This window comes from Spea bombifrons, chromosome 3 (assembly GCF_027358695.1).
Source record: "Spea bombifrons isolate aSpeBom1 chromosome 3, aSpeBom1.2.pri, whole genome shotgun sequence".
Classification (NCBI taxonomy): Eukaryota; Metazoa; Chordata; class Amphibia; order Anura; family Pelobatidae; genus Spea; species Spea bombifrons.
The window spans coordinates 40384466-40399634 of NC_071089.1; the positions used below are offsets into that span (position 1 = coordinate 40384466).

General features: G+C 40.5%; 1 protein-coding gene across 2 annotated transcripts in view; it reads left to right on the plus strand.

Moving 5' to 3' along the window:
* AHI1 (Abelson helper integration site 1) overlaps positions 1-15169 on the plus strand; it is a 263073-nt gene that overhangs the window by 234375 nt on the left and 13529 nt on the right. For both annotated transcript variants that reach the window (XM_053460103.1, XM_053460102.1), the window contains one exon: positions 4992-5154. In XM_053460103.1, the coding sequence (XP_053316078.1) occupies positions 4992-5154 (163 nt within the window). The remainder of the gene's footprint in view (positions 1-4991; positions 5155-15169) is intronic.

The following is a 15169-nucleotide window of genomic DNA, read 5'->3' on the forward strand; positions in this document are numbered from 1 at the left end:
ACTGCAAGCATGAGGTCTAGGTTCCTAAGAACAGCCCCCAGTGCTAAAAGAGGATCCCTATTGTCTATGCTTAATGGGACAGCAGAAAACGGGCAGATTTTTGTGATCACACAAAGGCTAGCGGAATTGGGGGAATATGAATTGGAGGAAAAGGTAAACCACAGAAGGGGTATCTCTATAGCCAGTATGTCAGAGAGAGAGAATACTGTAAATCCTCCCAAGGGTAAACCTAAATGGAATAATTATCAGGATGCTTCACAACGTACTAGAATATCTAGGAAAGAGATGATTGCTGATCTTGAGAAGGCTGGTATAAATGAGTCATTTTCAAATGTTCGTACTGGTGTCTTGTTTAGAAGGTGGAAAGCATTAAAGAAAAGGGTACAGGTACACACTGCATCTACGGGTCCCATTCAAGTTAAGAAGTTAATTACTTTTGATGATGGTCCCATTTCTAAGGCTCACCCCATTGAAACAAGTCTCAAATATACGCAATCTGATGTTAAATATCCTGATACTAATTCCTGTCCTCCTGTTCCCACTCCTAGGAAAACAAAGCCCTTGTACCCGACTGCTGAGTTGAAGGCTATTGCAAAACAAAATGTAGTGGACTGATGGGACGGCCGATCCCCGGCACGGAACACATTACCAATTATGGCTGGGGATCGACGGCCCCATGTTCCTTTAACGGTTTGGTGGGGAAAGGGAAAACACCACACCAAGGTTTTAGCTTTAGTTGATACTGGGACTGAGGTAACAGTGCTTCAGGGTAACCCTTCCCATTTTGTAGGCCCCATAGTCCACATAGAGGGTCTGGGGGGTAGAATAACTAAAGCTGTCCAAACAACAGTTATGTTAGCCATAAACAAAGGTCCCCGATTTGAGGCTAATATTTTGGTTTCTGATTTACCTGACAATATCTTGGGAATAGATATATTGTTAGGGCTCTGTATAGAGACACAGTGGGGTGTGTTCAAATTTGGCTTTCCTCACAAACCCTCTTATGTCCATGCAGTAAAGGAGGTGGTGAGAGGAAATGCAAATTGGACACCTGTGGTCATTCCTCCCCCCAGTAGCCCGGTAAGGTTGAAGCAGTACCGGCTGCCGGTGGGACAAAAGGAAATCAGTGAAACAATCACTGAATTGTTGAGAACAGGTGTAGTTCGTCCTGCAATAAGCCCCTTTAATGCTCCTGTATTTCCTGTTAAAAAACCTGATGGTTCTTGGCGCATGACGATAGATTATAGGGGACTCAATAGAGTGGCACCGCCATTGAGTGCTGCAGTCCCCAATATCGTCTCGGTTATTGAGGACATAGCCAAACAGGCCAGGGAGTGGCATGCAGTGATTGATCTAGCGAATGCGTTCTTTTCAATCCCCATTGCACCAGAGTCCCAAGATCAATTTGCATTCACCTGGGAAGGTCGTCAATATACTTTTCAGGTGGTACCCCAAGGATACTTACACTCCCCCACCATATGCCATGGACTGGTTGCCAGAGATTTAAGCCAACTAAGCCTGAAAGTACCTGTCTTCCACTACATCGATGACATCATGATTACCGGAACTAAGGAGGAAGTGGAGGAAGCATTGACTGTTTTGATTGATCACATGGTTGCCAGAGGATGGGCTGTCAACAAAGACAAAGTGCAGGGTCCCGTCCAGGAAGTCAAATTTCTCGGAATGATCTGGGCCGGTCCTGTTCGTAAGATTCCCCAACCAATACTGGATACTATACAAAACACTCCATCGCCAAAGACTTTGAAAGATGCACAAAAGTTTCTCGGTGCCCTTGGATATTGGAGGTCATTTATACCTCATCTTGGACTTTTGCTACGTCCCATATACAATGTTACACGCAAAAAATCTACATTTGTTTGGGGCACAGACCAAGAAACAGCATTTAAAGCAGCCAAGGAAGCCGTCTTACAGCACCAAGGTCTTGGTCCAATCAAAGCCGAATTCCCTTTTAAACTCGATGTGATGGTGACCAATAACGTGATGTCATGGGGCTTGTGGCAGCCAAATGAAGTTAAAGGCCAACGAGCTGTACCAATTGGGTTCTGGTCCAAGCAACTAACTGGAGCTCAGCAACGGTACTCGCCCCTGGAGAAGAACTTATTAGCTGCCTACACGGCCCTGCAGCATGTAGAGACTATAACCCAAAAGGCCCCAGTCTCCGTGAAAACAGACTTACCAATTGCAGGCTGGGTGCGTGATGAAGGCCTACCCATACGTGCAGAGGTGGCCCAAAGTCAAACTCTCCTGAAGTGGAAATGGTACCTACAAGAACGAGGTGGAGTGCAAGCAGGTGAAGTGAAGGACTTAACTAGGATTCTCAATGGTCTTGTGACATACAAAACCTTGTCACATCCAAATACCTGCGAGATACCTGTGCTTCAGCCTTCTCCGATAAAGACTGCCTTACCTTATGAGGAATTACAAGACTGTCAGAAACCAAATGCATGGTTTACAGATGGATCAGCTGTGATGACCCGCAAAGGAAGACACTGGACAGCTGTGGCTTACAATCCAGATGGAGAGGTGGTCATCCAGGAGCAAGGTAAAGGTGGCTCCAGTCAATATGCAGAACTTGTTGCCATAACCATCTTGCTGGAAAAAACTGATTCCCATGAACTTTTCATTTACACAGACAGTTGGACTGTTTACAAAGCTTGCACTACATGGATGACTACATGGAGAGAAAATCATTGGCTTATACATGGCAAACCAGTATGGGGAGGTATAGGACTTTGGGAAAAGATCTGGGCAGCCGCACAGCTAAGCTGACAGCGATAAAGGACAATCTCCATGAAACACCAGACATCGGTTTATTTGGGTGGTTGGGGAGCTTGGGAAATACAATTGTAGATGGTTTGATTGCCATATTCATTTGTATTTCTTTGTTTGTTTTATGGAAGTGTACATGTTGTATGTTTAGTAGACTAGCAGACATGGATTTTAGAGAACTCCCTATTAGAGTATAACATTGGTCAATTATCGTGCAAAAGCAAGAGGTGGAATGTTATGGACATGAAAAATGAGGTACATTTGTTGGTGCTATTTGTGCTTTTGCGCCCATAACTCCCTAAGTTATAAACTCTGAGATTCCCCATTTAGTAGATATTTCCTGGGTAAGTGGCAGTCTCCAGCACTGGAAGGGTTAATTTCAAACAAAAGAAGTGGCCTTTACTGTCCTGGAAACCGGTAGTGACCAGTTCTATCTGGTCACTACTGTAAGCATGGCCAAAACCAGTTTTCCTAGTTTTTTAGGGAATGCTTGTTCGGAGGCAGGGAATGGGAGGAGAGTAGGGGGAGAATGGGCAAGGCAAAAGGGGATTTAATCCCATGCCTTAAGTGGAAGAGAGGAATTGCATTTTGGAGAGGAGGGAGAGAGGAAGACCCACATTAGAGCTGCAGGAAGTATGAAAGGCTTTTCCCTCCTGTTTCTCACGTGTTCCAGCATCATCACCGTAAAATAACCTGGGATTGGATAAGTATTAAAATCGTATCGATTTTCATATTTTTATACTTTAATTTTAAATCACTTGGGTAAATCCATGCTAGTCTGCTAAACATAGCGCATGTACTATGGTATTGATGTTTGTAGGTATGTTTTTTAACATTTCTTATTAAACATTAACTGTGTCGGTTCCCGAGTGATTGTTAAATTGGGATCAACTGCTAGTACAAGACATTTGCTGCCAAAATACCTGGTACATCTTATATTATAGTTGTACAAAACTTATCAGTGTTTCGGGGTGTTTACAAACGCATTTGGGTACTATTAACTTAGCTTGTGCCTTCTGCCTGAGTTTCACGTGCTCGGCAGCCATTTTGTGACTTTGAACAAAAGAGCACATGGTCGGTGGCCATCTTTGTTTGCACCAAATATTGCACAGTTTAATCTCCAACCACAACACTGTGCAAGCAACTTCTCTGGCCCCGCCCCCAGAGGAAGGAGGGGGAGGCAGAATTATGTGACACTCTGCTAGCTTCCTGCTGCTATGCTAAGAAGAGACGCTGCTCGGGACCAAAGCACCGGTAAGCAGCCTGGCCCCAGCAGACATTTTTTTGAGGTCTAATTAGAAGACGACCTCGATTATAAGACGAGGGGTATTTTTCAGAGCATTTGTTCTGAAAAAAACCTCGTCTTATAATCGAGCAAATACGGTAGTTATGGATGCATCCATGGGAGAGGTTAGCTTCATTACTGAAGCATTGGCTGTTTTTATATTCTTGTCTGTGATTTTGTTTATACTATAAGCTGTATTTTGTAAAACGTGATATGATGCTGTGTACTGTATGTGCACATTAATAGGTCACTTTAGCAATATTTATACATCAGTGCATGACTCACACTTACGGAAACTTTTAGCTTTACCTTTTTATGTTAGGTAACGCTAGTCAAGACATCTCTATAAATTTTGAGACCTACCTTTTCCGTCTACAAAATCTGATTTATCGTATTCTGTTAAATTGCTTAGGTGTGATTATTTCCGTTGACATATATGTAACACTTTTTAGCACTTTGAATCTTATTTTAAATGCTAATATATGTTTAGATGGGCCATTTGATTTTCACCACTATTAAATGAATTAAGGTTTAGACAGGTCATTGAATCAAATAAATCTTAAATTAATTTGTAAAGTTTGATTTTTTTTGGTAATAGTTCTTTAACATGACACAGGATATATCCATGTTACTGAAATAATGAATTGTTGTCATAACAGCTTTTAATACATTTCTTTATGTTGGTAAATGTTTTTGTCAATCACTGTAATAGTTATTAGATATTTGGAGATATTTAGTTTAAATGTTTACCACATGGCAGCTAAGATCTGTCTCATTGTAACATACTTGCCATTATCTAATCATTTTCTTTTCCCTGATCATACTCTATGTATCCGAACTCTAGGTGCCTCCAGTGCTGTGAATAATCCCGCTGCATATCATTGCTAAAGTTGTGGTGGTCTTCTTTCTCTTCTAGGCTGTGGCTCTGTATAACTACACAGCACATAGATCAGATGAGCTAACCATTCGTCGCAGCGACATCATTCATGTGCTTTATAAAGATAATGACAGTTGGTGGTTTGGTAGTCTAACTAATGGACAGCAAGGTTATTTTCCAGCAAATTATGTGGCTACTGAAGGTAAGTCAACATCCACTTCTAGTGTACACCAATTTGGTTGTCTTACCCTAGACAGCTAAACAAGCTCTGGTAAAGCAACTCCACGATAAAATGAAAATAAGTTATTTGGACTGATATGTTTCCACCACACAAGGGGTTACCTGATTAGACCATTTTATCGGTTATTTGAAATCACATAATTATTGTGTTTAATATATATTGTGTTTGTTTTTTTTTTAGTCTGATTCGTTTGGGGTACCAAGGCACCCCATTTCTAAATTGTCTTGGTGGTGGCAGCGTTATTTTGATATTTGTTATATCATTATAGTTAATTGCGGGTGGTATTAAGGGTGGATATTTTTATGTTTATCACTATTTCCGGTCTAGGGCAGACAGAAAGTGAATTTTAACCCTTTTACCACCAGAACCAAGTCACGCGCACGCTTGGAGTAGAGTGCGTTCGTGACAAATTGGTGGCATAGCGGTGGGATAGTTAAAAAGATTTTCCATATTTTTTTGTACCAGATTTCAGTGTTGCTGGATATGCTAGTTAATCCAGACACTAAAAAGAAATTGTTTCTCAATTTCCAAAGGCTGAACTCAGTGCATACTTAGTATATTTACACCTCAACAGCCCCCCCCCTTGTTTTCTTTTCTTTTGCTATCATTTGTTTGGGCCGGTGTGATAAATGGAATACCAAACACAGTCCAAGAGTGCTCTGGAGCAACTTTGCCGTGAACAATGTATTCCCATCCGGGGAAAATCAAAGGATGAACTTATTCAAGCACTTGTGGACTATGATATGCAACAAGCAGCGCAAAGTGATGCTGCAAACACTTTTAAGGGAGGCATGGTCACACGGGAGATACCTGCAGCTGATGTCGGTGACGTGCCAAGATCTGGAGATCCCTTGGACTCTTATCTACAAACTGTTTTCAATTACGTGGACTCAACAGATGCAAACCTCAGACTGCAACTTATCCTTAAATATCAAGAGAGGGAAGCTGCAGAGCGCCAGGCCGAGAGAGAGAGGAAAGCTGCAGAGCGCCAGGCTGAGAGAGAGAGGGAAGCTGCAGAGCGCCAGGCAGCAAGAGAGCATGAACTAAAACTGGCAGAGTTGGAGAGGCTAAGTGCCTCACCTATCAGTGTGGTTTCAAGAGACTATTCTGCACCCAAACCACGTGCAGAGAATTTTCCCACTTTGGACAAAGATGGGGATCTGGATGTTTTTCTGCGCAGTTTTGAAAAGGTTTGCCGACAGTACCAATTACCAATTGCGCTGGAAGCATTTGCAGAGCTACCAGCAGAATCTGACCAGGACTATGAGGTAATTAAGGCTGCACTGTAGAGACGGTACAACCTTACCCCTGAGGTGTACCGAAAGAAATTCCGGACTTTGCAGAAGCGTTCCACCGAGATCTACACTGCAGTTGTGGGACACCTAACGACGGCATTCCGGCAGTGGATTAGAGGGCTGGAGATTAAAACCTTAGAACACTTGGAAGATCTGATCATCAAGGAACAGTTTTTGCAGCTGTGCCCAGCCAATGTACAAGAATGGCTGCTGGACCGGGAGCCCAAAACAGCATTGGAGGCAGGTGAGCTGGCGGATTTCCACACTGCCAACCGAGCACAACCGGAACCGGAGCAGAGGTTTTTCTACGGGAGCATCCAGCTGGAAGACCGCTACACCACGGCTTCCCATCACCCAGTCTACTGTACCATCTTCTGCGTCAGTTTCTACCTCAGGGAGAGGGGGAGCTAGTGCCATTTCTACGTATGGGGATAGCCGCAGGTGTTTTATTTGTAATAAAGTGGGGCACATTAGCGCTACTTGCCCGGAGAAAAGAAAGCATGCACCATCCACAGGAGCGGGTCACCCATCAGAGTCACCATCTTCGGTGTTGTTCGTCTCCAGCACTGAGAACAACCCCAATGTGAATATGCAACCTGTCACTGTGGGAAACAAGGTAACTGTGGGACTCAGAGACACGGGATCACAAGTAACTCTTGTGCGTCCAGAGTTAGTGAGCTCCGAGGACTTTATTCTTGGCAAGACCTTAACAGTGCGGGGAATTGGGGGAGTACGTCATGTAGTGCCAATGGCACAAGTATTTTTGGATTGGGGAGCAGGGAAGGGTGTAAGAAACGTGTTACTGGGTACTGATTTGGGTAGTCTGTTGTCAAAATATATGCCGGAGGATGATACTTTTGATTTATCCAGATCTTCTAGGGGCCCTACCATAGAAGGGGCAGTGTATAAAAATGTACCAGGGCAGCCTCATGGGGAGAGTGGGCAGAAAGGTTGTGCGTGTCTGCCTGTGCTAGAACCCAGAATGTCTTAGGTGCCATGTGAGAAGGTGGAGGTTTTGCATCACTGGGAAGGAGGGCAGATTGAACCTGTGCCAGAACCAAGGATGTCTGAGTTGCCGTGTAAGAATGTGGAGGTTTTGCATCACTGGGAGGGAGGGCAGAGCGAATCTGTGCCAGAACCAGGGGTGTCTGAGGTGCTGTGTACGAATGTGGAGGTTTTGCATCACTGGGAGGGAGGGCAGATTGAATCTGTGCCAGAACCAAGGATGTCTGAGGTGCCGTGTAAGAATGTGGAGGTTTTGCATCACTGGGAGGGAGGGCAGAGCGAATCTGTGCCAGAACCAGGGGTGTCTGAGTTGCCGTGTTAGAATGTGGAGGTTTCGCATCACTGGGAGGGAGGGCAGATCGAATCTGTGCCAGAACCAGGGATGTCTGAGGTGTTTTGTGAAAGTGTGAGAGGACCACCCGACTGTGAGAAAGGGCAGAGAACGAGTGAATGTCCATCTGTGCCAGATCCCAGAATGTTTGAGGTGCCGTTTGAGAATTTGAAGGTTTCGCATCACTGGGAGGGAGGGCAGAGTGACTCTGTGCCAGAACCAGGGATGTCTGAGGTGCTGTGTGAAAATGTGAGGGGGCCACCCTGTGAAGAAGGGCAGAGGGTGAGTGAGTGTTCCTCTGTGTCAGGATTAACTGGTTCCCAGGGTACTGTATGTATGCCTCCTTGGAGTGGAACAGGTGGAGTGATAGATGTTTCACCCATAGCTGTGGTAACCTGGCAGCAGAATAGGGGACAAAGAGAGGGCTTTTGTGCACCTGTGCCCGTATTCTGTGGGACTACAAAGTCAGGACACAAGGGAAAGGGTGAAACTGGTGACCATTCTGTTATCCCTTACGTAGGGCCTACATGGTTCGGGAAGCCAGGGCGGGACACCCTAGCTACCCATCAAGTAGATTTGTTGGGGCTTGTAGCTATATCGAGCCGCATGGAGAACCAATCTGTTACTAAGGGGGTGGACTATGCCCCTGGGTACCCTGAGATCATGGCCTTATCCTGTAGCAGTGCAGACAACGTAGCCGATGCTTTGAAAAGTACCTTCTGCAGGGTGGGTTTTCCCAAAGAAATACTTTATCTTAGCCGGAAACTGTTACCCAGGGAAAGAGTAGGTAGGCGCAGAGATAAGCTTGTGGCTTAACCTCTGGGCCACCATCTTATTTGGGGGAGGTGTCACACCAACTTGTGTAGTGCATACATGGACTTGCTACCTGGTAGAGATGGTATGGCCAATTTCAGTATGAGGGGGGTTAATTTGATTGTACAGGCATGTGGTGCCAAAAGGTCTTGTAAGATAAATTTGCCCTTTGAAGCTCGGACTCCAACCAGGGCCTTCTACAAGGTGTGAAATCCTACAGTGGAGCTGCCGCTTTGTGTAGGTTCAAATGTAGACGACCATATGCCTGTATCCCCTCCTAGATACTGGATTCTTTGATATGCTAAGTGACCACTAGCAGTCAGGAAAACCATCTCATATCCAGGTCATATCCAACACATATCAATAATAACTCATATATTCATTATCATACCTCCTTGTGTACAAACACGGCGGTGCAACGTAAATGGTTTGGAAGGAATTGTGAAGTATGATGTTCAGTCCTAAGTAGCAAGTGTGACATATCTATGGACTTCACAATTTACAAGAAATTCATAAACGCATAAATTATTACTGTGGCGAGAACAGGAAGGACGATAAAATGAAAATAAGTTATTTGGACTGATATGTTGGACTTATGGTACACCTTTCCTCCGCTTATACCACCTCTGGGCCGGCTTGGAAACTCGAGATGAACTGGGAAAGAGTATAAAGTTAATGAGAAAAGATTGGTCATTGTGCTTACTAGGGGCCAAGATCTAATTTTGCGTAAGTTGCCATCTTTCCTTGCTGGAGCCCTACGGACAGAAAAACTGTTACTTGACCATTCAGTGAGTAGTTAGGTTTTCTGTTATTTTCTCCTTTTTATTTTTATCTGTTGGTGTAAATAATCTGTTTATCATCTTTTTGTGTATGCACTATGATTTTTTTTGTTCGTAATAAATATTCCTTTATTAAGTTCTGCCTTTGTCTGGTAAAGACTCACGTTACCTGATTAGACCATTTTATCGGTAATTTGAAATCACATAATTATTGTGTTAAAATATATTGTGTTTGGGTTTTTTTAGTCTGATTCGTTTGGGGTACCAAGGCACCCCATTTCTAAATTGTCTTGGTGGTGGCAGCGTTATTTTGATATTTGTTATATCATTATAGTTAATTGCGGGTGGTATTAAGGGTGGATATTTTCATGTTTATCACTATTTCCGGTCTAGGGCAGACAGATAGTTAATTTTAACCCTTTTACCACCAGAACCAAGTCACGCGCATGCTTGGAATAGAGTGCGTTCGTGACACGCACTTCACAGCTGAGAGCCGGAATATGACATATTTCGGTGCTCAGCATGAAACGCCGGCACCGCGACGGACTCACGGAGAGTGAGGGGCGCCGAGCAGTTGCTGAAAACGTCACTTAAATTAAAACATTGGGTTTTTTTGTTGTTTTAACTTTAACATCCTCCATGTTAAATAAAGTTAAAAAAAATAACTTTATTTAACATGGAGGATGTTAAATAAAGTTAAAAAAACCAAACAAACAAAAAAACAAAACAATGTTTTAATTTAAGTCCCGGGCGGCCGCACAGGTCACACACCCCTAAGGCCGGCCCTGTCTCTGCTGGCGCTTGGACTTATCCCATTTAGACCTCTCTCCATTTGGCATTGAAATATAATTTGTTTCTTTAATTGTGGCCAGTCAAAGTGGGAGCTATTATTCCAGTTCCGTGCTATAAGGAGTTTTGCTGCTATAAAAAAATTTATCATTATAGACTCTTCTGTTTAGTTTTGGCCAGTTTAGATGTCATATTGCCAGTTCTGGGTTTTGAATTATTGAGGAACTGCCCATTTGATTTAATTCCATAAACCATATTCCATAAACTTTTAACTGTATCACAATACAGCTTTGTATTACAACGCCAGCATATATTCGAATGTGATGGAGATATTTTTTGTAATCTGGTAGGGACTAGATACCAGAAATTAGTAACTTTAAAGGAATTTTCTAATCTAATCTCTATATTGTGGATTGATTTATGATGGTGTTTAATTGCTTGTAACCATTCACTGTAAGGGATTTTTTTTTGATTTTTTTTATAAATTAGACCATTTTTCTTGAATAAAATTTTGACATATATTTAAATTTGTCCAGAAAATATTTAAAATTTTAGTATTATTTCATCATTATTTCTTATAACATGATTGTTTGACATTTTTAATTCTTAACCCCTTCGTGACAAAGGCTGATTTTACTTTTTGTACCCTTCGTGACAATGGCCGTTTTAACATTTCTGCGCTGCTCATGTTTAGCTGTAATTTTCTTCTTTCCCGTTTACTGAACCCACACACATTATATATTGTTTTTTTCAGGACAAGAAGGGCATTGTTTTGATTGTATCATATTATTTACTATTAAAAAAAGTATAAAATATGGTTGAAAATTTAGAAAAAAATGACTGTTTCTAACTTTTAGTTGAAAAATCTTTTACTCATCTATAAAAGGTAATGAAAAAACCTGCTTAATAGATTCTACTATTTGTCCTGAGTTTAGAAATACCCAATGTTTTTATGTTTTTTTGCTTTTTTCTACACATTATGGGGCAATAAGTACAGGTAGCGTTTTGCTATTTCAAAGCCATTTTTTCCAAATCTGGTAATTCTTCCCCCCATGTGCCATTTCGGGTATATTTGAAGCCGGCCAATGCAATTTACCCCATCAAGTCATATATTTTTGAAAACTAGACAGCCCAGGGTATTCCAAATGCTAGTATTTTAACCCTTTCCAAGCACTAATTCTACCATCAGCCTTTGTCAAACTTTATGGTAGTAATTTTTTTTGCATTTGTTTTTTCACACACATTTTACTTCAGGTATGAATTAAAAGGTTCTCGTATATGTCACTTTCACAAAACACCCCAATATGTGTTCAGCAACATCTCCTGAGTACAGGCGTTTGGCGATCAACTGCCCATGCCCTATTTGGTACATCTTTGAGCCGGGCCATTTCAGTATGCCCGATAAAGCCATATATTTTTGAAAACTAGACAGCCCAGGGTATTCCAAATGCTAGTATTTTAACTCTTTCCATGCACCATATCTACCACCAGTCTTTGTCAAACTTTGTGGTAGTCATGTTTTTGCATTTGTTTTGTCACACACATTTTACTTCAGGTATGAATTAAAAGGTTCTCGTATATGTCACTATCACAAAACACCCCAATATGTGTTCGGCAACATCTCCTGAGTACAGCGATACCTCACATGAATGATTTTGCCTGGCTGTTTGGGGGCAAAAGGGCCACATTTGGGAAATGCGCATTTTTCAATGTTGAACTTTGGCGTTTGGGGATCCACTGCCCATGCCCTATTTGGTACATCTTTGAGCCGGGCCATTTCAGTATGCCCAACAAAACCATATATTTTTGAAAACTAGACACACCAGGGTATTTTAAATGCTGGTATTTTAACTCTTTGCATGCACACATTTTACCACCAGAATTTTTTCAAAGTTTGCAGTAGTATTCTTTTGTGTGTATTTTCCCCCCACACACCTATGTTATGTATGAATTTACAGCTCCTTGTATATGCCGCTGTCACACGACACCCCAATATGTGTTCAGCAACATCTCCTGAGTACAGTGATACCCCACATGCATGGGTTTGTCATTTTTGGGGGGAACTAAAAGGCAATATTTGTTACGTGTGCATTTTTCTAATTGGAAATTAGATGTGTGGCCATCCTTCCCCCCGTGTTAATTGGGACATTGTTGAACCCGGCCAAATCAATTTACCCCATCAAATCAAACATTTTTTAAAAGTAGACACCCCATGGGCATTTAATATGCCAATATTTTAACTCTTTCCATGCGAGAATTGTTTTAAGATAATGTGCTAATTTTAGGACTTGCTCACAAAAATATATTTTTTATAGAGATATTTTATTTTTTTTGCCTTTTTAAAAAATTTTTTTTTTCAACTTGAAGGTTCCCCCAGTGGGAAATTATTTTTACATTTTACTGTTTTTTTTACTATTTTTTTCTAATTATTATTAATTTTATTTTATTTTTTAATTTATTTTTACTAATCACACTGTGATTAGAAAGCTGGGCTCCATTGACTTGCATGCTTGAATGCAGTACCTGTTCGAGGCATTCCAGCAACACCATTTAAGTTTAGGAGGTGATCGTTGATCGCCTCCTAAATGCTTTTAAAACGGGTTGTTGACGCCCCGGGGAGGGGCCAGACATGGCCCCTGGTGCCGATCGTGGCGTTGCTGAATGCCTCGAGGTCGAGGCATTACAGCAACGCCGTTTGGGTGCAGAAAGTGAACGTAGATCGCTTTCTGCACCCGTTTCTGGCACGTCATTTGTTGTAAACAACTTGTTTTTCCGTGCCGTGCCAGAACCGGCAATTGTCATTAAGGGGTTAAATATTTAAAGATATTTTTGTTGGGTAGACCTTGTTTCCAGAAGCTTAAATCAATGTCTGGAATATTAAACTCTAGTACTTCAAGGCTTGCCAATAAAACAATTGTTTAGACCTAGATTCTTCCTAATTGTTGTCCAAATTGACATTAAGTTTGAAAAGATAAGGTTATCTGAGGATTTTTTTTTCAAATATTATTCTTTATTAAGTTTTTACAAAACTGACAACAAGACAAAAAACAGAAAATTACATATAATACATTGAAGTGATGACATACAAATAATACATACACATTCATACATGAATATTTAATATATGTCATTAGGTTACATAATATTAAAAATTTTAAATATTCATACCCAGTGTTTCCTTGGAGAAAGGGGGAAGATTGTAATTCACGAGGCCAAAGTAGATCTAATAAAAGGCCATCGAAGCAGTGCTTTGATTATATTTATGCACGGGGAGTTATTAATCAGTTAACTGAAGCCATTTCTGCCAAATTAAATCATACCTCTCTCTTGCAATCGCTTCTTTATTAAAAAAAAATTTCTCTACATTACTTTGTAGATTTATTTGCGTTTTAATTTCTTGCCAGTTAGGTATATCCTGACTTCTCCAATGTCTAGCAAGACAAATTTTACACGCCAAAAGTATGTTAACCCATAGGATCCGATCATTTCTATCGATATCTGGAAAGTCTAAATGAAACAAAAATCTTTGCGGGGAGAGTTCCAAATGAGACCCAAACAATTTTAAATATAAGTCAGATATTTTTATCTTAAGTTGAGTTAATCTTTGGCACTCCCACCAAATATGTTTGTGCGATCCTATTCCAGTTTGACACCTCCAACATCTATCACCATTATTTGGTTGAAATTTCACTGTACGTGTCGGGACCATATACCATCTGTTTATAAGTTTATAAAAAATTTCTTGAAGATTTATACAATGGGTTGCTTTTTTGGTAAATTGCCATATTTTATTCCATGATTGAAGAGGAATAGAAATTTCCAGTTCTTTTTCCCATTGTTTGTGTGCATTAGATTTATCTAAAGGCTTATTATCTTTAAAAAATTTCAAGATCTTAGACAATATTCCACTAACAGTACAAGAAGTAATAAATTTCAGCCATGGGTTATAGTCAGGTGGTGGATTTGATGTTAGGAAGTACTTGAGTCTAATGTATTTAAAGATTTCTCCTGACGATAGTGTGTATTTATTAGTCAGGAAAGAAAAAGAAACTAATTGTCCTTCTAGATATAGGTCGCCTATCTTATCAATTCCTAAGATTCTCCAAGTTTCCAGAGGAAGGTCGAGTATAAAAAGTGATAGAACCTCTAAAGGGCAATTTTTTGTAAATAAAATATTTGTGTCCAAATTTTTTTTTTTAATTCTATAAAAGGAAGATAGAATATCTGTAATTATTAAACTAGAGAAATTTCTTTTCTTAAATTGGGATTGAGGTAACCAAAAAAGTAGAAAAGGATCGAGATTTTTAAGATTGTATTTCTCTATATTATACCAACCCAAAGTATTTTTCTCTTTTTTAGTACCCCAGGCCATCATAAAGGCTATTTGAGAGGCTTCATAGAGTTCTTTTATGTCCGGATAGCCTAAACCTCCATACTCAATAGATTTTTTAAGAAGCTTTGAGGGTAGTCTTACTATTTTTGCTGCCCAGACAAACTGAGAAAATAAATTTTCCCACTTAAGAATAATATCCTTTGAGACGCAAAAGGGGATTAGTCGAAAAAGATACAGAATTTTAGGGATTATATAAGCTTTGAGGATATTAATACGGCCCATCCAAGACATTTCTAATTTCACCCAATTTGCTAGAGAAGATTTTATTTCCAAAAAAAGTTTCTTGTGATTTAAAGTAGAAATATCCTCCAATACAGATCCAATTATAATCCCTAGATAATCAATGTAATATATATGATCATTATTTTGAATGTATCTATGAATTACCGATATTTGAGACTCAGAAAGATAAAATGGGATCATCTGGGTCTTTGATAAATTGAGTTTATAATTAGAATAATTTCCAAATTTTTCTACTCCTTTTAAAAGAGCAGGGATAGATAATGCAGGTGTAGACAATGTTAATAAAACATCGTCTGCATATAGAGTAATGCTGTATTCATATTTATCA